The 23,514-nt window shown below is 46.4% G+C and overlaps 1 protein-coding gene across 5 annotated transcripts in view; it reads right to left on the bottom strand.

The window, feature by feature from the left end:
* FAM222B (family with sequence similarity 222 member B) overlaps nt 1-23,514 on the bottom strand; it is a 62,554-nt gene that overhangs the window by 4,181 nt on the left and 34,859 nt on the right. For all 5 annotated transcript variants that reach the window (XM_084747968.1, XM_084747970.1, XM_084747969.1 and 2 more), the window contains one exon: nt 10,522-10,643. In XM_084747968.1, the coding sequence (XP_084604094.1) occupies nt 10,522-10,603 (82 nt within the window). In that variant the 5' untranslated portion in view covers nt 10,604-10,643. Of the gene's footprint in view, nt 1-10,521; nt 10,644-23,514 lie in introns of those variants that run through there.

The raw sequence follows: 23,514 nt of genomic DNA, 5'->3' as shown, positions 1-23,514 counted from the left end.
GGCTCAGCTGGCCGGCTCCTCCCTGCTTCCTCCCTTGGCAGAAAGAAGCCAGGAAGGACCAAAGGCTGGTTTGTTGAGTGCCCAGCTGGTAGCTCTGGCTGGCCCTGGCCCAAAGGAGACTCCATTCAAAGTCATGTAAGAGGGCATCAACTGGAGCAGAAGCAGACTTGGGGAGCACGTTAGAAGAGCTGGGTAGAAATGGCTGTTCTCTGAAGCAGGGAAAAAAAAAAGTTCAAGTCTAGAAGAAACGAGTATGTGGCCCCATGTCCCAAAAAGCAGACCGGAGCTAGAGATGGAGCAGCCCCAACTATACTCTCATTTTATCAGCGATAAAACTGTCCAGCGTACCTCAACACCAAACATCAACTCATTTAGAAAACAAGACTCCCAGAAACCCTTGAACAACACAACCTGAAATGCCACGTTAACAGCAGCAGGGGCGGAGGCCCAGTTCTACGACATCACTGGCCGTGGGCTAGAGAATTTCCCTTCTCCTTACAGATCTTTACTAAGGCAAAGCCAGAATTCCTGGCTTCACCACAGAAAAGAATTTCAGGACAAGTGAGTATGAAGCAGAGTTACCAGGTTTATTAAAAGATTACAATATAAAATTTAAGCATAAGGGCCAGAGCGGGAAAAGGGCACCCAGGAAAGGTAAGAAATAGCTGAGCATAAGAACAGGTTTTTCAAAGAATGGGCAAATTACCCCAAGATCTACTTACAATGGGCATATACACACACCATCCTAAGTCACATTATTTAAAGTGGCTAACTTACTACAAGGCTTAAAAGTTAAAGAATTTTGTCTTATCTCTAAATGTAGATTTAAAAAATATCTATCACTTTGACCAGTGGTGGGACATGCTTTTAATCCCAGCACTCAGAAGGCAGATCTCTGTGAGTTCAAGGCCTGCCTGCTCTACAGAGTAAATTTTAAGACAAGCAATACTACATACTGCTCTGGCCAGGTGGTGGTAGTGTACACCTTTAATCCCAGCACTCGGGAGGCAGAGGCAGGTGGATCTCTGTGAGTTCGAGGCCAGCCTGGTCTACAAAGCGAGTCCAGGACAGCCAAGGATACAGAGAAACCCTGTCTCAGAAACAAACATACAAACTACATACTGGTCTGAAAAAAGCCAAAAAACTAAAAAATTGTATTTTGTGTATAAGTGCTTTGCCAGTGTGTGTGTGTGTGTGTGTGTGTGTGTGTGTGTGTGTGTGTGTGTTGGGACCCAGTGCTCCTACCTGATGATCCTTCTCTCTAGCTCTATGAATATAGGTAAGTTGTTGGGTTGTGTATGTGCTTGTTTTTGAAGAATTTTCTTTTGCAAATAAAGATATAAGATAGGTTTTTGAGTTTTTTTTTTTTTTTTAACACCTGGAAGAGTATAAAAAAACTTAATACTGTAGCCAGGCTTGGTGGTGCATGCCTGTAATCCCAGCACTCAGGAGGCAGAGGCAGGTGGATCACCGTGAGTCCAGGACAGCCAAGGCTACACAAAGAAACTCTGTCTTGAAAATCCAAACCAGGGCTGGAGAGATGGCTCAGAGGTTAAGGACACTGTCTTCTCTTCCAAAGGTCCTGAGTGCAATTCCCAGCAACCACATGGTGACTCACAACCATCTATAATGTGATATAATGTCCTCTTCTGGCCTAAAGGTGTACATGTAAGCAGAGCACTGTGTACATAATAAATAAAAACATCTTAAAAAAATAAAAAATAACCAAACCAAAAAACTTAATGTTGCATAGCATATTTTGGTCTTATGATAATACACAAATTATTTATTACCTTTAAATGAGGTGTCTTTTTTAAATAAAAGATTTATTTATTTAATAATTTATTTAATTTTGCTTTATGTGCATTGGTGTGAGGGTATCAGATTCCTTGGAACTTGAATTATAGACAATTGTGAGCTCCCATGTAGGGTACTGGGAATTGAACCCAGGTCCTTTGGAAGAGCAGCCAGTGCTGTTAACCACTGAGCCATCTCTCCAGCACAAGTTTTATTTATTTAATGTATGAGTGGTTCATCTGCATGTACACCTGCAGGCCAGAAGAGGGCATCAGATCACATTATAGATGGTTGTGAGCCACCATGTGGTTGCTGGGAATTGAACTCAGGACCTCTGAAGAGCAGGTGGCGCTCTTAACTGCTGAGCCATCTCTCCAGCTCCAAATGAGATGTCTTTAGGAAAACGTTTGTTGCCTTACTAGGCAGTCTTAAGTTTTAGCAGTGGAGACAGTGGAAAAGACAGACCAGGATCCTAGGTGAAAGGCTTCTTTCTCTTCCTGCCTCTAGCCACATTCCATTCTGCCTCATTAAAACTTACAGAGGAGCTTCCTCTGTCTCTGTCCTCGTACCCGTTCCCCCTTTCCTTCTCTCCTCACTTAATAAACTTCATATTCTAAAAAACAAACAAAAACTTATAGAGGAGCCAAGCGCAGTGGCACACGCTTGTAATCCAGCACTCAGGAGGCAGAGGCGGGTGGATCTCTGTGAGTTCAAGGCCGGCCTGGTCCACAAAGTGAGTCCAGGGCAGCCAAAGCTACACAGAGAAAGCCTGTCTCAAAAAAACAAAAATCCCAACAACTTACAGAGACTTTTCCTCCATGCTTTTGCGTCCTTGCATGTGAATGGTGTGGGGTGTCAGTGGTGTGACCGTGTGCAATCAGCGCTCCTTCTACCTTTATGTCGGTTCTGGGGATTGAACTTAGGTAGTCAGGCTTGCAAGGCAAGCACCTTACCTACTCAGCCATCTCAGCAGGGCGTGGCGCCCCCTTAGTATTTTGGAGTCAAGTCTTCGCTCTGTAGCACGGCTGTTCTTGCCGTAGCCTTACAGGTGTAAGCCAGCTGTGCTCAACTCCCAACCTACCCCAACTCTCTAGACAAGTCCACACTCACGCTAGCGTAGATACCGTCTCTCTCCTCTCTTAATGTTCACTCATATCTAATTTAAGCCTTTATTGGTCTAGGCTAGGCTTAGTTAACAGGCTTCTGGTTAGGACCCCCAGCGGTGCGTTAGTTAACTGGGCATGACTGTATGCAGCCGTAATCCCAGCACACAGGAAGTACAAGGATCGGCAGTTCAAGCTCATCCTAAACTACAAAAGCTAAGGGCAGCCGGGCGCACGCCTTTAATCCCTCACTTGGGAGGCAGCGGCCGGTGGATCTCTGAATTCGAGGCCAGCCTGGTCTACAGAGCGAGTTCCAGGACAGCCAAGTCTACACAGAAAAACCCTGTCTTGAAAAAGAAAAAGAAGCCGGGCATGGTGGCGCACACCTTTAATCCCAGCACTCAGGAGGCAGAGGCAGGCGGATCGCTGTGAATTCGAGGCCAGCCTGGTCTACAAAGCGAGTCCAGGACAGCCAAGGCGACACAGAGAGACCCTGTCTCGAAAAACTAAAAAAAATAAATAAATAAAATAAAATAAAATAAAAAAGAAAAAGAAAAAGAAAAAAGAAAAAAAGAAAAAGAGTCCTAGGTTCAAACTGCTGGGTTGTGGTAGTTCCTATCTGTGCTACCAGTTGGGGGGCAAAGGATAGCCTTGATTTCCAGGCCAGCCCGGCCGAGAGTGAGATCTTGTCTTAAAAACAAAAAGCCCAAGGCAAACAAAACAACCCTGGCTTGGCCTGCCTAGTCACCAGGCTGCTGCAGCAGAGGCACACTGCTTTACTTACAAGACACCCACATCTGGAGAGCTTAGTGCGGCCCTGCCCAAACGGACAGCTAGGGCTCGGCTGGGCTCTCCTTAGTTCAGACGGAAAATGCAGATGTGTGCCTGAGTTCTTCTCCATCCAGACCCATCCCCAGGCCAAGTCTCTGCCGAGACCCACGTGGAAGAGCTGGTGTGGGAAGTGGCGTGTTGAACAGAAGTGCTCTGTTCGAAGCTGAGTGTCCGCTCTCAGGGTTTCCTGGCACGGCAGAGACAGGCTGAAGGATGTGTCTGCTGATGCTGACAGTTAAGAGAACAGCCGGTTAGAAGAAAGATGAACTAGAGAGTGCGCTGCAGCCTGGGAGCTGCTGCTGGGGAAGGGCCTCAGAGTGATGAGCACACAGAGCAAGAGCGCCCTCTCACTCTGGAATGCACCACCTCTCGCTCCCCATGCTAGATTAAGCTTAGCCCTTAAATAAACAAAACAAAAAAATTCCAGCACGGTGTGGTGGTGCACGCCTTTGACTGCTGTGAGTTCGAGGCCAGCCTGGTCTACAAAGTGAGTCCAGGACAGCCAGGGCTACACAGAGAAACCCTGTCCTGGGGGGGGGACGGACACACCCTAAAACCAAAAAAAAAAAAAACCAGCAAGCCCCAACTAAAACCTTCTCCTTCCCTCTTTTTCTGAGTCTGATGTACCTAATCCTCTGCTTTTACCTCCTACGCCAACATGATCACACTTATCTGAAGTTTTGAAACAGGGTCCTACAATACAGATGAGGTTGGTTTTGAACATCTGCTTCTCTTGCCACGGCCTTCCAAGGGCTTAGGTTTCAGAGGCCTGCTACCACGCTCAGCTTCCTGTTTGGTTTGTGGAGAGGGGGTCTCACCCTGGAGTTCTGGATGGCCTGAAACTCCTACATGACCTTCCTAGTTCAGGGCCGAGTGTCATCATGCTCAGCTTTTTGTTAATTTTTTTAAAAAAAGGTTTTTCAAGACAGAGTTTCTCTGTGTAGACCAGGTTAGCCTCCAAATCACAGAGATCCACCTGCTTCGGCCTCCTGAGTACTGGGATTAAAGGCGTGCAGCACCAGCACCGGCTAGTGTGCTCTCCCATATATATACAGGCTTACTGGAGCCTTACATTCGTAACAAGTTCCTCTAACCACAGACAACAGATCTTTCAGTTTTGTCTAAGAAGAAAACGTTTAATTAAATACTTAATATGGACACAGGCAGTGTAAAGAATTGGGAATCGGGCTAGAGAGATGGCTCAGAGGTTAAGAGCACTGACTGCTCTTCCAGAGGTCCTGAGTTCAATTCCCAGCAACCACATGGTGACTCATAACCATCTCTAATGTGATCTGATGCCCTTTTCTGGCCTGCAGGCCTATGTGTAGGCAGAGCACTGTATACATAATAATAAATAAATAAATCTTTAAAAAAAAAAAAAAAGAATTGGGAATCTGTGGCTAGAAAAGAAAGTTTCTATCTAGAGTCACACTATGGCTCCATCACTCAACAACTGAAGACTCAGTGGAATTCCTAATTTGTCAATAGAAAGGAAACCTACTTATTTTTTTCAGAGTTGAGGACTGAACCCAGGGCCTTGTACTTGCTAGGCAAGCGCTCTACCTCTGAGCTAAATCTCTAGCCCCAGAAATGAAACTTACTTTAATGTTACAAAATTATATAAAGAAACTTGAAGCCAGGAATGGTGGCACGTTCCTTTGATCCCAGCACTCAGGAGGTAAAGGCAGAGGCAGGTGGATCTCTGTGAGTTCCAGGTTAGCCTCTACTAAAAAAGGGTTGTTAGACAGAGAAACCCTATTTGGGGACTGGGGTGTACACACAGACAGAGACACAGAGACACAGAGACAGGAACAGCAACACGTGGGATGCCCATGAATCACAGCTGTTTATAGTTTTTCAAGAAAAGCAGGTTTAACAGAGCCTGCCCAATCAGATCAAAGACACTGATCGCGGAAGCAGCAAACTTAGGACCCTTGCCCTCAAGCCTGAGACCTGAATGTGACAGAAAGCACTGTTGTCTAGCTGGGGACTGGGGTGGGGTGCCGTTCCGAAATCCAGCTCTCTCCAAAGGGCTCCTTGGTTATCCTTTTGTTAAGTTGTGGTGGAAACTTGGACTCTAGAGGCAGACAGCTTGGAAGTCTGACCGGAGTTGAGTTCTGGCCCAGCAATGGACAGTCATGTGACATATGCAAGCTTCGTGTGGAAAAGAAAGCAAGGAGTGGGGTACTGTGACCCACACTGCACTCACTCTGCACTCCAGCAGCTGAGGGAGGGTTACGTATACTAATACGTAAGATGATGTCCTGTCTATGAAAACTAAAGAAAAAAAAGACAACAAAGTAAGAGTCTCCCATGTAGAATTACTGAGTAGGGACAGTGAGGACCGGCAGGTAAAGCTCTTACTGTGTCTAAGCCTGAGACCTAATTTTGATTCTGGGAACCCAGGGTGGAAGGAAAGCATCAACGCCTGCAAACTTCATAAATGAATATTGCAGCATGTAAGTGCCTGTGCACATACCCAATTAAGGGAAAGCATGCACGTGCGCACGCACACACATGAAGAAAGATCACTTGGGCCCAGGGGTTTAAGACCATCCTAGGTAATATAATTATACTGGAACTCAACAAAACAAACAAATATAATGCATATAAAAATTGTAATTAGTACCTAACACTGTAAATACCCAACGCCTGAGCAGTTACTGAATTTATCCAAGTCTCTGGGTCAATTCGCAATTGCCAAACCTTTCCACTAGGGGGCCTGCCAATATCTCAAAACACGAAAAGTAACCAATAGTTGTTCCAGGCTCTCCCTACGCTCTGCATGAGGGAGGTAAAAACTGTCAACTAAAAGGTGATATATTAGGGGGCTGGAGAGACGGCTCAGAGGTTAGGGCTGCTCTTCCAGAGGTCCTGAGTTCAATTCCCAGCAACCACGTGATGGCTCACAGCCATCTACAGTGAGATCCTGTGCCCTCTTCTGGAGGGCAGGTAGACACGCAGGCAGGATGTGCACATAATAAACAAAACTTAAAAATAAAAAGATATGTTAGGAAAGATGGCTGGCTCAGGGGTTAAGAGGACCAACTTTCTTGCAGAGGACTTTGGTTTGATTCCCAGCACCCACATGGCAGCTCACAACTGTGTTACTCTTGTTCCCAGGAATCTGGCCTCTGTGGGCATCAGGCATGCAAGCAGCACATAGACAAAACACCCTCACATCAGCTTTAAAAAAATACAGTGCGCAACGGGGCGTGGTGGCGCACACCTTTAATCCCAGCACTCGGGAGGCAGAGGCAGGCGGATCTCTGAGTTTGAGGAGAGCCTGGTCTACAGAGGGAGTCCAGGACAGCCAGGGCTGTTACACAGAGAAACCCTATCTGGAAAAAACAAAAAAATAAACAAACAAAAACACCCCAGTATGTTAGCTGGTGTGGTAATGTGCACTTGTATATTATCAACAGCTGGCAACAGCTGGGGAGGCAGAAGCAGGAGAATCTGGGGTTCACGGACAGTTTGGGGCACATAAGACTATCTCAGGCCGGGCGATAGTGGCGCACGCCTTTAATCCCAGCACTCGGGAGGCAGAGGGAGGTAGGTCGCTGTGAGTTCGAGGCCAGCCTGGTCTACAAAATCGAGTCCAGAACAGTCAAGGCTACACAGAGAAACTCTGTCTTGAAAAACCAAAAGACTATCTCAAACAAACCAGCCTTTGCCCTACCCCACCCCCAACACAGAAAACAAAGCTGCAACATAGCTGTTTTTTTTTTCCGATCAGGGTTTCTCTGTGTATTCTTGGCTGTACTGGCACTCACAGAGCTCCACCTGCCTCGGCCTCCCAAGTGCTAGGATTAAAGGCGTGCAACGCCTCCACCAGCACCTGGCCTCCAAGACCTGATTATTTCAGGCACTGCACAGTGAGTACTTTGAGAGTCACTACCTCACCCCTGATGCTGAGCTAGGAAAGTTAGCAGGGCCTTGGGGTTAAGAAAGAAAGAAGAAAATTCCAAATTACATTTTCTGGTAAAAGATGGGCTAGGAGAAGATCAAGTTTATAAGGAGGGGGCTGGAGAGTTGGCTTAGAAGTTAACAGCACTGGCTGCTCTTCCAGAGGTCCTGAGTTCAGTTTCCAGCAACCACATGGTGGCTCACAACATCTATAATGTGATCTAGTGCCCTCTTCTGGTGTGCTGGTGTACATGCAAGCAGAACACTGTATATGTGATAAATAAATAAATCTTTAAAAAAAAAATGTAAGCTGGGCATGGAGGCGCATGCCTTTAATCCCAGCACTCAGGAGGCAGAGGCAGGTGGATTGCTGTGAGTTCGAGGCCAGCCTGGTCTACAGAGAGAGTCCAGGACAGCCAGCCACACAGAGAAACCCTGTCTTGAAAAACCAAAAAAAAACAAAAACAAAAACAAAAACAAAAAAACCAAAAAAAAAAAATAATAATAATAATAATAATATTAAATAAAAATAAAAAAAGCGGGGGGCTGGGGCTGGAAAGATGGCTCAGCAGTTAAGAGCACTGACTGTTCTTCCAGAGGTCATGAGTTCAATTCCCAGCAACCACATGGTGGCTCACAACCATCTATAATGTGATCTGATACCCTCCTCTGGCCTGCAGGATATACATGCAGGCAGAGCTCTGTATACATAATATTAAATAATAAATCTTTTTTAAAATTTATATATATATTTCCTAAATAGCTGGGAACTCTCACAGCAATGGCCACCATGGCAGGGTACTAAAAGGACACTCACCTGATGCAGCTACAGACCTTCTCAAAGCTAAGATGTCCTGAGTTTGTTTGGGTTTTGAGACAGGGTCTTGTTATGTTGTCCAGGATGGTCTTGAGCTGGAAATTGTCCTGCTCAAGCCTGCCAAGCACTGGGCAACACTTCTTTTCCCATCACTGAGCTCCCCTCCAAGTGTATTTCCTCTCAGCTGTGTTCTGAGAAGCCAGGACTAGGGCACAGCCCAGTGTGCTTGCTTGCATGATTACAACCGCCCAATCCTCACTTTGACAAAGGCTAGGGCTGGGGTATAGTTGTGGCCTTAGGTTGGACTTCCAACACAAAGAGACAGGGAGAATGGGAGAGACAGAAGCAGCTTTAAGGAAGCTGGCACAGGGGCTGGAGAGATGGCTCACTGGTTAAGAGCACTGTCTACTCTTCTAAAGGTCCTGAGTTCAATTCCCAGCAACCACATGGTGGCTCACAACCACCATATGATCTGATGACCTCTTTTGGCCTGCAGGTGTACATACGGATAGAGCTCTCATACACATAAACAAATAAATTAATTAATTTTAAAAAAGAAAGAAAGCTCACACAACAGAGTCTGCTTACAGTCAAAGTTTGTCACTTTCATTAGATACCAGAGGTGAGTTTTGTGCTCCTTCAAAGAAGTGCAGTCAGGTGGCTGTTTGTTCTTGTTGATTCTTTATATACATAATTTTATAAAGAATGTGAGCTCCCACGAGAGTGCCGAGAATCCAACCTGGGTCCTCTCAGGAACAGCCATGTTCTTAGCCACGCACCATCTCTTCAGGCCCACTGTTGTTGTTGTTTGCTTGTTTATATTTTGAGACAGAGTTTCTGTGTACCTCTGGCTGTCCTGGAACTCACTCTGTGGAACCGGCTGGCCTCTGCCTCCTGAGTGCTGGGAATAAAGGAGTACACTACCACACCCGGCTGACTAGATTATTTTTAACTGTTGATACTCTCAAGCAAACTACTCCTGATCTGTATGTATACTCCTGACTAAGTTTAGCTGCAGTATGCTACTGTAGAAAATTCCACTGAAATGAAACCACACTAGTTAGTTCCCAAGTTGTCTGGGTTGCCATTGATCAACAACGGAAGAGCTGAGCGATGCACGAGGCTGCTGCCCACTAAACTAAAACCAATGGCTGTCTGGTCCTTAACGGCTACCACACAGGCTCAGTGAGGTGCTCACTGTTAAAGGGCTGCAGTGAGGTGTTCACTGTTAAAGGGCTCAGTGAGGTGCTCACTGTTAAAGGGCTCCAGTGAGGTGCTCACTGTTAAAGGGCTCCAGTGAGGTGCTCACTGTTAAAGGGAAGCCCCAGTGCCTCTTTTTGATCTAAAAAGGTTGATTCCAAATTCAGGACTGTTTCTACACTTAGACTCTATACCCGACATGCTAAGTCAGAAATAGAGTATTTTCCTTGCATGTCATGTAGTGGCAGGGACAGAAATAGGAACCTGATCAAAGTATGAACTCTCATGCTTGAGTTTAATGTAAAAATTAGGACAGAAATCTAACAGGCAGTTCTCGGAGGCTCACGCGGGTGGGAAGTACACCGATGAACAAACACCCAGAGAGCCTGAGCAAGCAGGCTCCTGACGCGAGGGAGCAAAAGTCATGCTGCCCTGAGAGCAGACGGCAAAGCCCAGGACTGTGTTTCCATGGCAGAGTGTATTCAGAGATCAAAACATGGCCAACAGTGTAAATAGTTATTTCAAGGACACAGAAGTGAGCGGGACAATGGGTTTCACTCATCCCTTCACAGGGCTCAAAGAGCAACACCTCTTTTAAGGGTCTAAGCTATACATCTCTGAAGCTCCTTGTTGCTTTGCTGTGCAACACAAGGCTGCCAGCAACAAGGTCGGTTCACAGGAGCTGGGGCCCACAGCACCTGAGAGGATTTCTCTGATTGCAATGCTGACAGACAAGGCCTTTGGAGCTGCTGCCCCGCACCTCAGCTCATGAATACCTTGGATGTCCCCGAGTCCTGGGCCATGCACACAGATGTGACAGAACAGAGGATCACACACCCGTCCCTGGGAACCCAGATTACTTACATTTCTGAAGTCCAGTGTTCATCTGCGTGTGAGAGAGAAGCTGAAAGGACAGGTCAGCTGGTCCTGGTAGACAGGCTAGCATGGCAGACCAGCATCAACACAACACGGGGCAGCGGCTCACACTGTAATGAACAACAGAACAAAACAAGGTCATGGAACATGGGAAAAATCCTTCCATATGAGTGGCACAGGGCCAAGTATGGACAGACAAGCAACTTCATAGCACCATGCAGGTTAAAAACTTATCTAAATTTCTGTCTGTGGTGGCACTGCAGTCTCAACTATTAATATAGCAAAAATGATACTGCAGCTAGTACATGTGTGCGTGGGAGAAATAAAAAGTGGAAAACAGCGACTCACATCAATAATTAGACAACACAGTCATACTTGTGCTCCTCAGCCCTCAAGGATGTGCAGGGCTTAGCTCAGTGTGCAGTCCTTATGGGGGCCAGGGCAGTCAAGACCCGTGTCATATGCAAAGCATTCTAGGAAACACAACTGACAACCTCTAAAGCAAACCCCATCTCTCTCCCAGTTTCCCTGTGTAACCCTGGCTGTCCTGGAACTCATTCTGTAGACCAGACTGGCCTCGGACTCAGAGACTTGCCTGACTCTGAGGGCCAGAATTAAAGATGTGTGCTCTCTATCATGCTTGGCAGCAAATCCTATTTGATTTCTGAAGAAGCCTCCTTTCCTCCTATCTACAGTTAAACTTACTGATCCTAGTCGGGGGAGCACTGCTGCTACAGTGAAGCGAGGAAGCAGCAGACCAGATGATCTGCACAGCGTCAGGATGGCATGGATTTACTCAGTGATGCTCATCAACATGACGCATCTGACAGCCCAACAGGCCTGCTGTGGTCAAGGAGTCCTGCCAACTGTGCACCAGGAGTGAAGTTTTCTCAAGTAAGCAGACTATGACAAGACACATGAGCATCCTTAGCCATGATAGCACACTACAGCTTCGGGCGACAAGAGGGCCAGCTCAAACGCCAACAGAGACAGACCACACCCCTCTGCACTGCCGAGGGTTCCCAGGCTGACCTGGAAGAGGCTGCTTAACCTGTGTCTGAGACAGCAGCTGCGGAAAGAGCTGAGTCAGAATAGTTCAGTGAAGTAAAAGCTGTCCCGGAGTTCAGGCACGGGCTCAGGACTCCCTCCCCATGGTGGGGGGGCGGGGCACAAAAGAACGACGAAAGGTTGCTGACTGTAGCGCTTCGAGAACTCTAAGTCTCCTGCTGGAGTCAAAGGACTGAGGTGCTGTTTATATCCCTTTCCCTGCTGAATGCTGGGCTCTTGTTTAAGAACCTTTCCCTATGGCAGAAATGCCAAGGAGAGGAAGAGTCGTATGCACACGGCATCTGACCAACAAGCAGTGAGCCCCACGAGCGTGTAAAGGAAACTGCTTTCCCCCACCCTCCTCCTGTGGTGCCTTGAGCCGGGTCTTGCACTGTAGCTCTGACTGCTCTGGCTGGCCTCGAACTTGTGGGAATTCTCTTGCCTCTGGCTCTTAGGTGCTATTATTGCAGGCAGATGTCCGCTACAGGGAGGTCTGGGCCGCTCAGGGAAGCTTCTGTTAATGTGCAGTGCTTCCACTGATGTAGGTAAAAGGGAACATCTTACGCCCCTCCCCCCTTTTTTTGTTTGTTTGTTTTTCGAGACAGGCCTTTCTGTGTAGTCTTGGCTGTCCTAGACTTGCTTTGCAGACCAGGCTGGGCTCGAACTCACAGTAATCCACCTGCCTCTGCCTCCCAAGTGAAGGGATTAAAGGCGTGCGCCACCACGCCTGGTGACACTTTTTCCCCCTTTTAAGACAGGGTTTCTTGGTATAGCCCTGGCTGTCCTGGAACTCAGAGATCCTGAGTGCTGGGTTAAAGTCACGAACCACCGCCACCCCATCTCATGTTTTATGATGGAAAGGAAGTATTAACAAAGAATTTAATTTGGGGGAGCCTTTGGTGGGGAAAGCAGGTGGGCAAGTTCACAGAAACTCGGGGTCTCTGCTGGAGGCTTGCCAGATAATATCCTTAGCTTCTAGCTTGTGCAAACTAGTGGTCCACTAAGAACGCCTTCCATCCGTTTTGCTCTTTTAGTCACAAAAGATGTTGGGCCAAAGTGGTTATCAAAGAACTAAAAGACAGCCCAGCTTCATTGCGGCCCTGGTCCTGCAACATTCTGACTCTCCACAATGAGGCACTTCCGTTCACAACATTCATTTCCGTGCAGCCTGGAGTCAGAAGGTGACTTTTAGATTTCCTTTTGGGTTCAGGATAGAGAAGTAAGGGGCTGTTAGCAACATGAGGCAGAATATTACTCATGTTTGGAAGATAATAAGTGCAATTTGTAGGGCACTCACAATTGTACCTGTTGACTAAGTTTAAATATAAATAGTGCCATCTCTAGAGCTACTTGCTTCCCCAGTGCACTAGTTTTGGTGTTTCTATGTGGTTTTTTGACTGTTGTTGTTGTTGGTTTAGCAGAATTAATCATTAGGTAGAGTCGAGCGTAGACCTAAGCACACGAGGCTGAACACAGACAGGCTGGTGCAGGAGCATGGACTCAGCACCAGCTTTCTTCAGCTTAGATTTTAACTGTGACATCGCAGCCTCCCCACCCCGGCCTCTGCTTATTGTTATTGTTGTTGCTGAGGCTTTTCATGCAGCCAAAGTTGCCTCGGAATTCCTGGTCCTCCTGCCTCAGGCTTTCTCCAAGGGCTGTGATTATAGTATTGCCTCTGAAAAAGAGACATCACCTACACTGTGCATCTACACCGAAGATTCTGCATATGACAGACTGACTGACTTCCTCACTGTGGAGTCGGAACGCTGCAGCTCCAGGGCCCCAACAATGCTGGGCGACCTTTAGTCCCGCTAGTAAACATTATCAACCTGCTCCCCTCACCGATGCGCTCCATGAAGGCACTCGCTGTGGCTGTCTTTTGTTGAGTGACTATAAAGTTTATGTGATCACTCCTACTGCGGAGCGTGCGTTCAGAACCATCGAGGCCCCTGTCCACATTCTCCCTTGCTGGAATCAGAACAAATCATCTTGTTGCCTGTGGAAGAGCTATATTTTCTTTTAGCAATGTTCACACTGAATGCTTTCGTTGAGAGTGTAGACTGCTACAAACCATGCGCATGCTGGGGCTAAACACATGAAGCATGAGAGGCTTGGAAGCCATGAGCACACGTGCGTGGGAGTGGGGGTGGGGGACAGGCTAGAATTTAAGGGTCTCCTGTCTCAGCTTCCTGTGGGGATGACAGGCAATGACCATCCTGCCCTGGAAACCCACTCCTCAGAGACACTCTCAGACCCCTCACAACAGATCCTCCGGTCAGCCTTTCACTATCGCCCTCTGCTCAACTCTATCATCACTGGTATCTCTGGCAAGGACAACGCCTTGTCCCAGATCAATGGTTTCTACTTTTCTTTGTCCAGTACTATGAACTGATTTATTTATCATTCAGGTACCAAGAAAGTCCATTCTCTATGTCTAGACATTGTAGTCATTGTTTTAAATTTATTTGTGTGCGCCTGCGCCTGAGGGGGCGAGACAGGGCTGTTAGGTCCTCTTGAACTGGAGCTATAGGCTGTTGTGAGCCCTGATTTGGATGCTAGGAACTCAATTTGGGTCTTCTGCAAGAGCAATAAATGCTTTTAAGTATGGAGCTCTCTCTCTAGGCCAAAATTTTAATCTGGGGTGAGGTTCCTAAGAAAACACTTAATTATCCTTTCAAATTACAGAGTCAGGGACAAGACTAGTCACACAAAAGATGGCTAATAAAGATTGATGGCTCCTTTCTGAATGACAGCAATTCTTTAACCTCGGGGCTTAGGGCATCCTGGGGGCGATACTGGTATTGCAGAGGATCACATGGTTTAATGATGTCCTAAGTGGGAGGTGGCTCAGCTGTCGACAGCACTGGCTGCTGGTACTGAGGACCTAAGTTTGGTTCCCAGCACTCACATGGCAGCTCACAACCGTTTCTAACGTCAACTTAGAGGATTTGATGCCCCTTTCTAGCCCCCACAGCACTGTAAGCATGTGATGCACAGACATACATGCAGGCTAGATACCCATATAAATAAAACAAAAAATAAATCACTGTGCTATGCATGGAAGTCTCAAAAAAAAAAAAAAAAAAAAAGGAGGGGGACATTAAAAAAAAACTCAGCTAAGTCTCTAGCCCTGGAACTTACTTCAAAACCACAATTGTGTAGTGTACATGTACATGGGTGTCCCCCAAAAGAAAAAGGCGCACGCGCATGTGCATGTATGTGTGTGTGATGTGAGGCTGCACACCCACTATAAAGTGCACTGTGGAAATCAGGGAACAGATCTGAAGGGTGGTGTTCTCTCCTTCCACTCTGATTACTCAACTCTGGGCATCAGTTTTGCCAGGCAGGCACTTCCCCGGTTTGACTGTCTGCATCATTACTATGACTTGGATGGGCTATGAGAGAGGGCACTCTGCCATGGTGTATATATGCGCTGGTTTTACACACTATGTTGGTAGTATCATTTGCTTCTATATTTTAATCTCCACTGGATAAAACGAGTGCCGTAACATCATAAGCAAGCTACAGTTGCAAGCAGATAACCCAGACTTTGTTTGTGTCCATTATGACTTGTGTTATGGACGTTCTGAAATCCTGTCAGGAATGGTCAGTGCAACTTGAGCTCAGCTACATAAGAGGAGCAGAGTGACCTCTGGATTCAATCACATTCATCAAAGGCTGAGCTGCCAGACTGGGCAGGACTCTGCTCACAAGTCTGTGCCTAGAGCAGGACAGTGAGAACAAGAGTCCAGGAGAACCCTACTAAACAACGGAACGACTGGAGCCAATCTTTTCAAACTCTTCTCCAAGCCGGAAGAGAGAGCTCATGCCACAGCTGGGCATGGTGGATTGAGGCAAGCATGGTCTAAAAGGAGTCCAGGGCAGGCAGGACTACAGGACAACAAGAGAAACCCTGTCTCGAAAATCAAACAAACAAAAGTCATTCCACAAGGCCAGCACTGCCCTGGCACGCAGCAAGACAATAACACTGTAAGAAAATCTCAGGTGGGGCCAGGACGATGGCCGGCTCGGCAGGTAAAGGCACGCCCTGCCAAGCCTGACAACCCGAGCTCAGTCCCACACCCCACATGCTGGAAGAAGACAACTGACACTGTGGCATGCCAAGCACCCAACCTATACACATCACACAAATAAATGCTTTACAAACAAAGAGGGGGCCGGAGAGATGGCTCAGTGGTTTAGAGCACCACCTGCTCTTCCAGAGATCCTGAGATTCCCGGCAACCACATGGTGGCTCACAACCATCTGTAATGTGATCTGATGCCCTCTTCTGCAGATAAAACACTTATATACAATAAATAATAAATAAATAAATCTTTAAAAACAAAGAGAGCCGGGCACAGCGGCACACGCCTATAATCCCAGCACTCTGGGAGGCAGAAGCTGGCAGATCTCTGTGCGTTCGAGGCCAGCCTGGTCTGCAAATCCAGGTCAGCTAAGGCTACACAGAGAAACCCTGTCTCAAAAGGAAAAAAAAGGGGAAAAAAACATTGAAAAAACCCCCCATAACCAAGTGGGATGTATATCAAGGATACAAAAGTGATTTAACATATGTAAACCTGGAGATATGATGAGCCACATTAATAAAAAGAAAAGCAAATTATTATTTCACAAATCTCAACATCCTTCTATGATTTAAAAAAAAAAAAAAAGGTCCACTGGGCGGTGGTGGCGCACGCCTTTAATGCCAGCACTTGGAGACAGAGGCAGGTGAATCTCTTTAAGTTCAAGAGCAACTTGGTCTACAAAGTGAGTCTAGAACAGCCAAGACTACACAGAGAAACCCTGTCTTGTAAAACCAACCAACCAACCAACCAACAAACCTCCCCATAGATGGTGGCACACACCATAAAGAGCCTGACACAGGAAATCATGAATGTGACCTTGTCTCAAAAGAACACAGTTCAGGTATAGGGGAAACATACCTCACATTTTTAAAAGGCCATCTATACAGCTGCACATGGCAGCACATGCCTATGAGCCCAGCACTACAGGGGTAAAGGCAGAAGAAGGGTTTTGAATCAGGCTAGAACGGACTGCCATCTCATTGGATAAAAATGAGTGTCCCTAAAGAACTTAAATGAGCAAGCTACACTGGTTGGAGGCGGCTACCCCAGGGTCTTATGTACGCTATGAAGAGGAGTACATCAAGATAATATTAAAGAGTCCTCGGCCCGGCCGTGGTGGCGCACGCCTTTAGTCCTAGCACTTGGGAGGCAGAGGCAGGTGGATCGCTGAGTTCGAGGCCAGCCTGGTCTACAAAGTGAGTCCAGGACAGCCAAGGCTACACAGAGAGACGAACAACAAAAAAGGGTCTGCAGACAGTTGAGAAAGACTGCAGACCAGTCTTCTAGCTAGTAAAGGCAAAAACAAGGTTTATTTATGATTGAATTTAAAATCTGTTGGTTTTTCCCAGAGAAAGTGGGAAGCAGACACTAGGAGAAAGTACTTCCTAAAGACAAGACAGAGGCTGGATTCTTACCATCTTTCACAGTCTCCTTCAGAACTGTGGTGCAGAGACTCACAAATGTCAAATTATTCAGATGAAATGTAACTAAGGGTACAATTACGAAGCACTTTCCCCACCCCACCCCCAAGACTCCTGTGTCACAGGACGCTGCAAAAAAAAACTGCCAGATGACAGAAAAATTATCTTCTGGGGAAACTGAGGTTGGACAGCTTGCCTGTCTCTTCAGTTTTGTAATGCTGGAGAGCTCACCTACAAGCTCCTACCCCTTACCTGACTGTACTAACTTCCACTGGCCTGTAGAAATGATACCAAGTAAAAGATTTCTAAAGGCTGGTTGTGGTGGCACATGCCTTTAATCCCAGCACTCTGTGAGTTCAAGGCTTTCCTGGTCTACAAAACAAGTCTAGGATAGCCAGGGCTGTTATACAGAGGAACCCTGTCTCAAGAGGAAGGAAAAAAGATTTCTAGGCTTTAAGATATTTAGTACTGGGGGGAAAAAAAGATATCTAGTATTGGCCAGGCGGTGGTGGCGCACGCCTTTAATCTCAGCACTTGAGTAGCAGAGGCAGGCAGATCTCCGTGAGTTCGAGGCCAGCCTGGTCTACAGAATGAGTTCTAAGACAGCCAGAGCTGTTGTTACACAGAGAAACCTTGTCTCGAAAAACAAAAACACGAAAACAAAAATCTAGTATTGGAAGGTGGGAACAGAAAGATACAAGCGAGGGGATAACAATCTGGATGTAATCTGAATAAGTTAAAACAAATTAACATCAAAAAAGATATAGGGGCCGCCTCTCCAGCCCCCAAGACACTATCTTTAAAAAAGAAAAAAAAGTTACTCCGTCCAGGTAGTGAAGGCAACCTTACAGACTGTAGTCCTAGCAGGTAAAGGAGCTTTCCGCCCTTAGCAGCAGCAGGCTCTGGCAAAGCTGTTGGAAAGCAGCTACTACACACACTGCACAACTCTATCACTTCCTCCTCCTCACAATGGCATAAAAGTACAAAAGCCCAGAATTCCCTAGGACAGCCTCTTGCGGCAGAGTCACTTCACCAGAAAGGACAGCTTCTAATCAGTCTAGAACGTGACTTTCAAGTGTGAAGGGTGACAGAAAGTTAAGGCCACCCAGAAAGCTTGTTCTATTCTAAGTACCCAGATCACAAGGTGCTACTCAGAAACAAGTCTAGATGGCAGTTTGGGGTTGTGCTCAGCCATGTATCTGAGCACACTGCCTCATCATACACTTTGATAAGTTCCAGTGCACGGGCAGCTTCCTTATTGTGCTGAAAGTGTTTCCTCAAAGCATACTGCTGGGTTTATGAATTTTTCCAGAGGCATTTATAAACTTATTTTTGCTACTTAGTAACGCCGATTCTCACTGTTTATCAAATTGCAGTGAATGACTTAAATTAAACGGAAGCAGAAGATTTATGACTAGAAGCAAGAGAAGGAATCCATCAAAACACTGAGGGCATGCCAGAGGGTAAGGACACGACTCCTACTAGAGACACTGTCAGAGAAATACAAGCAGTTACGAAATGTATAAAGAAATAGTATCATCATCTAGTAATTAAAAAAAAAAAAAAAACTACCAACTTTAGTGACACAGTCCTGTAGACCCGAGGCTTAGGACGTGGAGGCAGGAAGATAAGGAATTCATGCCTGCTTCAGCTACATACTGAGTTAAAGGTCAGCAACCAGGGAAGAACAGGGGGGAGGGGGAGGGGAGAGAGGAGGGGAAAGGGGGATGGACGGGAGGGGGGAGGGGGGCTTGATTTACTGGGTTTTGTCCACTTGATACAAACCCAGACTTATCTGGAAGAGGGAATCTTAGCCGAGAAAAGGGTTTCCACAAGACTGGCCTGTAGGCGAGTCTATGGGCATGTTCTTGATTAATGGCTGGAGTATGCTATCACCCTGGGCAGGTGGTCCTGGATTGCAAAAGAATGCAGGCCTAGCAAGCCATGGCAAGGAAGCCACATGTCTCTACAGCCTCTGCGTCAGCTCCTGCCTCCAGGCCCCTGCCCTGACTGCCCTCAGTGATGGGCCGTGACCTGAGAACTACTAAGATGAAATAAACCTCTTCCTCTCCCAGTTGTTCTGGTGGTGGTGCAGCATCACAGCAACAGAAACCCTAACTAAGGCGAAGGGTAAGAGTGAACCAGGTATGGTGACACATGCCTGGATTCCAGCATGTGGGAGACTGTGAGGCAGGAGGACCGAACACAGAACGAGACTCTACCACCTCTCCTCCCAAAATAAAGAAGTAAATTAAGTAGAACAGGATGGAGTTGTTGTTGTTGTTGTTATTATTACTACTACTACTACTACTACTACTACTACTATTATTATTATTATTATTATTAAAAAACTGACAAATAGCTAGGCATGGTGGCACATTCCTTTAAATACCTGGGAGGCAGAGGCAGAGGCAGGTGGATCTCTGTGAGTTTGAGGCCAGCCTAGTCTACACAGAGAATTCTAGGATAGTCAGAAATACACAGAGACCCTGTCTAAAAACAAAACAAAACAAAAAAGCCCCAAAAAACAAAATCCCAAACCTCATTGAGTCAAGGAAACAGTGACCATCACAGTGATATTACAGTAAAGTGTGTGCCTGGTTCCCCCTAAGGGACAGAAGAGAGAGCTTTGCATGCCCTGGCTCTGAGCTACTATGTGGGTGCCGGCTCAAACAGGAGTCTTCAGGAAGAGCAGTGCTCTTACCCACTGAGCCATCTCTCCAGCCCAGATCACTTCATTCTTGCCAACAAAACCAAACTTCTACTTTACATATTAACTAATTATACTGCATAAATATTCATATACAGGCCGGAGAAACAGCTCTGTGGATTACCATAAGTACCTGCTCCATGCCAGGAGGACTGGAGTTTGGATCCCCAGCCCACACATAAGACCATGTAGGTGTGGCGGCCCATCTGTGATCCCAGAACTCTAAAATTCCTAGGACAAGCCAGGCGTGGTGGTGCTCACCTTCAATTCCAGCACTCAGGGAGGCACAGGCAGGAGAGTGTCTGTGAGTTTGACGACAGCCTGGGCTACCCACCCCAACAAAACAAAATAGCAACGTTGAAGTGTAGAAAAGGTGGGGCTGAAATCAGAGGACCAGGAAAGACTGGTCTGTTAGTGAGGATTCTCGTTCTTGTTTGTGACAGTGCCTCACGCAGCCCAAGAAGGCTTTGAAATGAATGGGTAGCTGGAAATAACTTAAGAGGCTGATCCTCACCCAGGCGTGGTGGTGCACACCTGTAATCCCAGCACTCAGGAGGCAGAGCAGGCAGATCACTGTAAATTCGAGGCCACCACGGTCTACAAATCAAGTCTAGGACAGCCAAGGCTACATAGAGAAATCCTGTCTCAAAAAAAAAACAAAAACAAAAACAAAAGAATATTCTAGGGATGGGCAAGATGACTGGGAGGGTAAAAGTAGCTACCAAATTTGACAGCATGAGTTTGATCCCTGGAGCTCACTTGGTAGAGAAGAGAACTGAGCCAGGCGTGGTGGCACACGCCTTTAATCCCAGCACTCAAGAGGCAGAGGCTAGCCTGGGTTATAAAGTGAGCCCAAGACAGCCAAGGCAACATAGAGAAACCTTGTCTTGAAAAAAACAAAAAACAAAAACAAAAAAAGCAGAGAGCTGAGTTGTCCTTGACCATGACTCACACTGGTGTGGCTGATATGTCTACACTTTCAGGAGAACACAAATGCTCATGCACAGATAACTGCTGAATGAACATTACAAAGCAAGCTGGGAGGCAGGCGGATCTCTGTGAGTTCGAGGCCAGCCTGGTCTACAAAGCGAGTCCAGGACAGACAAAGCTACACAGAGAAACACTGCTTCGAAAACCCAAAACAAAACCAAAAAAAAAAAAAAAAAAAAAAAAAAAAAGCAAACAAACAAACAAAAAAACCAAAACCATCAAACCAAACCAAACAACAAAAAACAAAGTGAGCTGGGGGTATGGCTCGCTTGGTTGGGTGCTTGGCTAGCATGCAAGGGGACCAGCACCAGAAACTCAGCATGGTGTTTTGGACATCTAGTATCAGCACTTAGGAAGTGAAGACAAGAAGATCATTCTCAGCTACTTCGCAAGTGGGAGGCCAGCCTGGGCACGTGAGACTGTCAATAAGCAGATAATATTCCGATGAAGCTGAGAAAGCATATCCTCAGCATCCTACTGACTTAAAATCACAAGGTTTTCCTTTGCACTTAGGACAGCACTTAACACAGCTAGAGACCAGCCTGCTCTTGCAAATTACTATAATGTCACAATTAGCACACACTGCTGGGAATGACAGCTCTATCTTGGCCTAGTCTCCTATGACAAGCACAAGTGAACTCAAGGGTGTGATCTTAGGATATTAAAAAAATATAAGGCCTGCTCCTAACAGGTTCTTTTGAAATATAATCCTACATGCTCTTCAAAAGAAGGACAATGTTTTAATTGTAAGCCCGGTTTCTCGAACATTCTGACCTCTCCTCTAAAAGAGGTCTGGAAAAAGAAACAGCCGCGCAGGCGGGGATGAACCGTGTCATGGTGGTCATTACAATCCGTCAAGTTCATACCTCGGCCTTGGGATAACTGCAGCCAAAACTGACTCGATGGTAATTATCACCGCTATCTGCAATAAAAGTTAATTGGACATAATTGAACTAACACCCTAATCGGAGGAAAGATGCAATTGGCAAAAAGCCCATTTCTCCCGCGCCTTCTATCTGATAGCAAATGAAACAGTAATGGTAATTTGTGGACAAACACGAAATTGCTCTCATGGTTCCCCCACTGCAAATCACTCAGCAATCCCAGCTAACGCCTGGCGTGTTGAGCCAGGAGAAAAATCATTAACCAGTGCTTCTGATAAAGATGAATTTTAACCATAGCCAAGGCCAGTACAGCTGCCGATTGCTAAGAAGCGGTAAGTTTCCTCTGCACAACCTGAGCAAAGCACTCGGCCTCCCCTCTGTGCTCTGAAGCTCTGGGCTGTGTGCATTCTCTGCCACCAGTATGTTCTACTAAGAGATTACACTGGGGGGGGGGGGGCTGGAGAGATGGCTCAGCACTTCAAAGTGCTCACTGCTCCTGCAGAGGACCTGAGGTCAATTCCCAGCACCCACACGGCAGCTCACAACTACACAGGACTCTCAGTTCCAGGGGAACTAATGTTTTCGTCTTGTCTCCTTGGGCTCCAGCATGCACACAGTGCACACACACTTATGCAGGCTCTCACACATACACATAAATAAAAAATAAATTTAAAAAAGAGAGAACCCAACATAAACTCATTCCTATTTTTATATTTTATTTATTTGTTTGTGAGTATGTATGTGCCACTGTATACACAGAGGACAACTTGGGTTTTTTCCATAGGAACCAGGGGTCTACCTCTGAGTACTGAGATTAAAGTACCACCATGCCTGGCTCTCTTTTTAAAATAGTCTTACTATAAAGCTCTGCTGGCATCAAATGCACTATGTAGCCCAAGCTGGCCTTGAACTTTCAGTGAGCATGTGGCCCATTAGGCTGACCCTATTCAGGTACAGATACCCCACCCCCCCAACACACACAAACAGGGTTCTGCTGTGTAGCCTTGGCTGTCCTGGACTCACTTTGTAAACTAGGCTGGCCTCGAACTCAGAGAGATCCACCTGCCTCTGCCTCCCTGAGCGCTATGATCAAAGGCATGTGCTACCACACCCGGCTCAGTTTGTTTGTTTTTTTTAAAGATTTATTTATTCATTATTATGTATACAATGCTCTGTTTGAATGTACACCTGTGGCCGGAAGAGGGCAGCAGATCACATTACAGATGGCTGTGAGCTGCCATGTGGTTGCAGGGGATTGAACTCAGGACCTCTGGAGAAGCAGTCAGTGCCCTTAACCTCTGAGCCTCCAGCCCCTCAGATTATTTTTTACTTTTTTTTTTTTTTTTTTTTTTTTTTTAAAAAAAGGAGACATGGTCTTGCTATGTTGCTCTGACTATCCTGAAACTTGCTCTGCAGACCAGGCTGGCCTAAAACTCAAAGATCTGCCTGTTGTCTCTACTTTCTGAGAGCTAGAATTAAAGGTGTGGCCATCACAACTGGCCCTTGGTGGTGCTACCTCTTTTTTCCCCTTTTAATTAATTTTGTATTTTTATATTTATTGCTGACAAAACATGTTTTGGTTACACACAGAACGATCTCTGTGTGTGTATGTACACATGAATGCTGGAGTCAGAGAACAACTCAAGAGATAGTTTTTCCTTCCACCCTGTGGGTCCCAGAGACTGAACTAAAACCATCCAATCCTCAGGCTTGGCAGCAGTGCCCTCTACTCACTGAGCATCTCACCTGACCGTGTTGTGGTTGTTTACTGAGACAGGATCTTGTTTCCCGGTCCAGGCTGGCCTCAAAGTCAAAGCAACTCTCCCAGGTTTGTCTTTTGA

This window comes from Acomys minous (genome assembly GCF_964271855.1).
Source record: "Acomys minous genome assembly, chromosome: 12".
Classification (NCBI taxonomy): domain Eukaryota; kingdom Metazoa; phylum Chordata; class Mammalia; order Rodentia; family Muridae; genus Acomys; species Acomys minous.
Note: the sequence above shows the minus strand (reverse complement) of the source record. Positions and strands in the feature narration are given on the sequence as shown.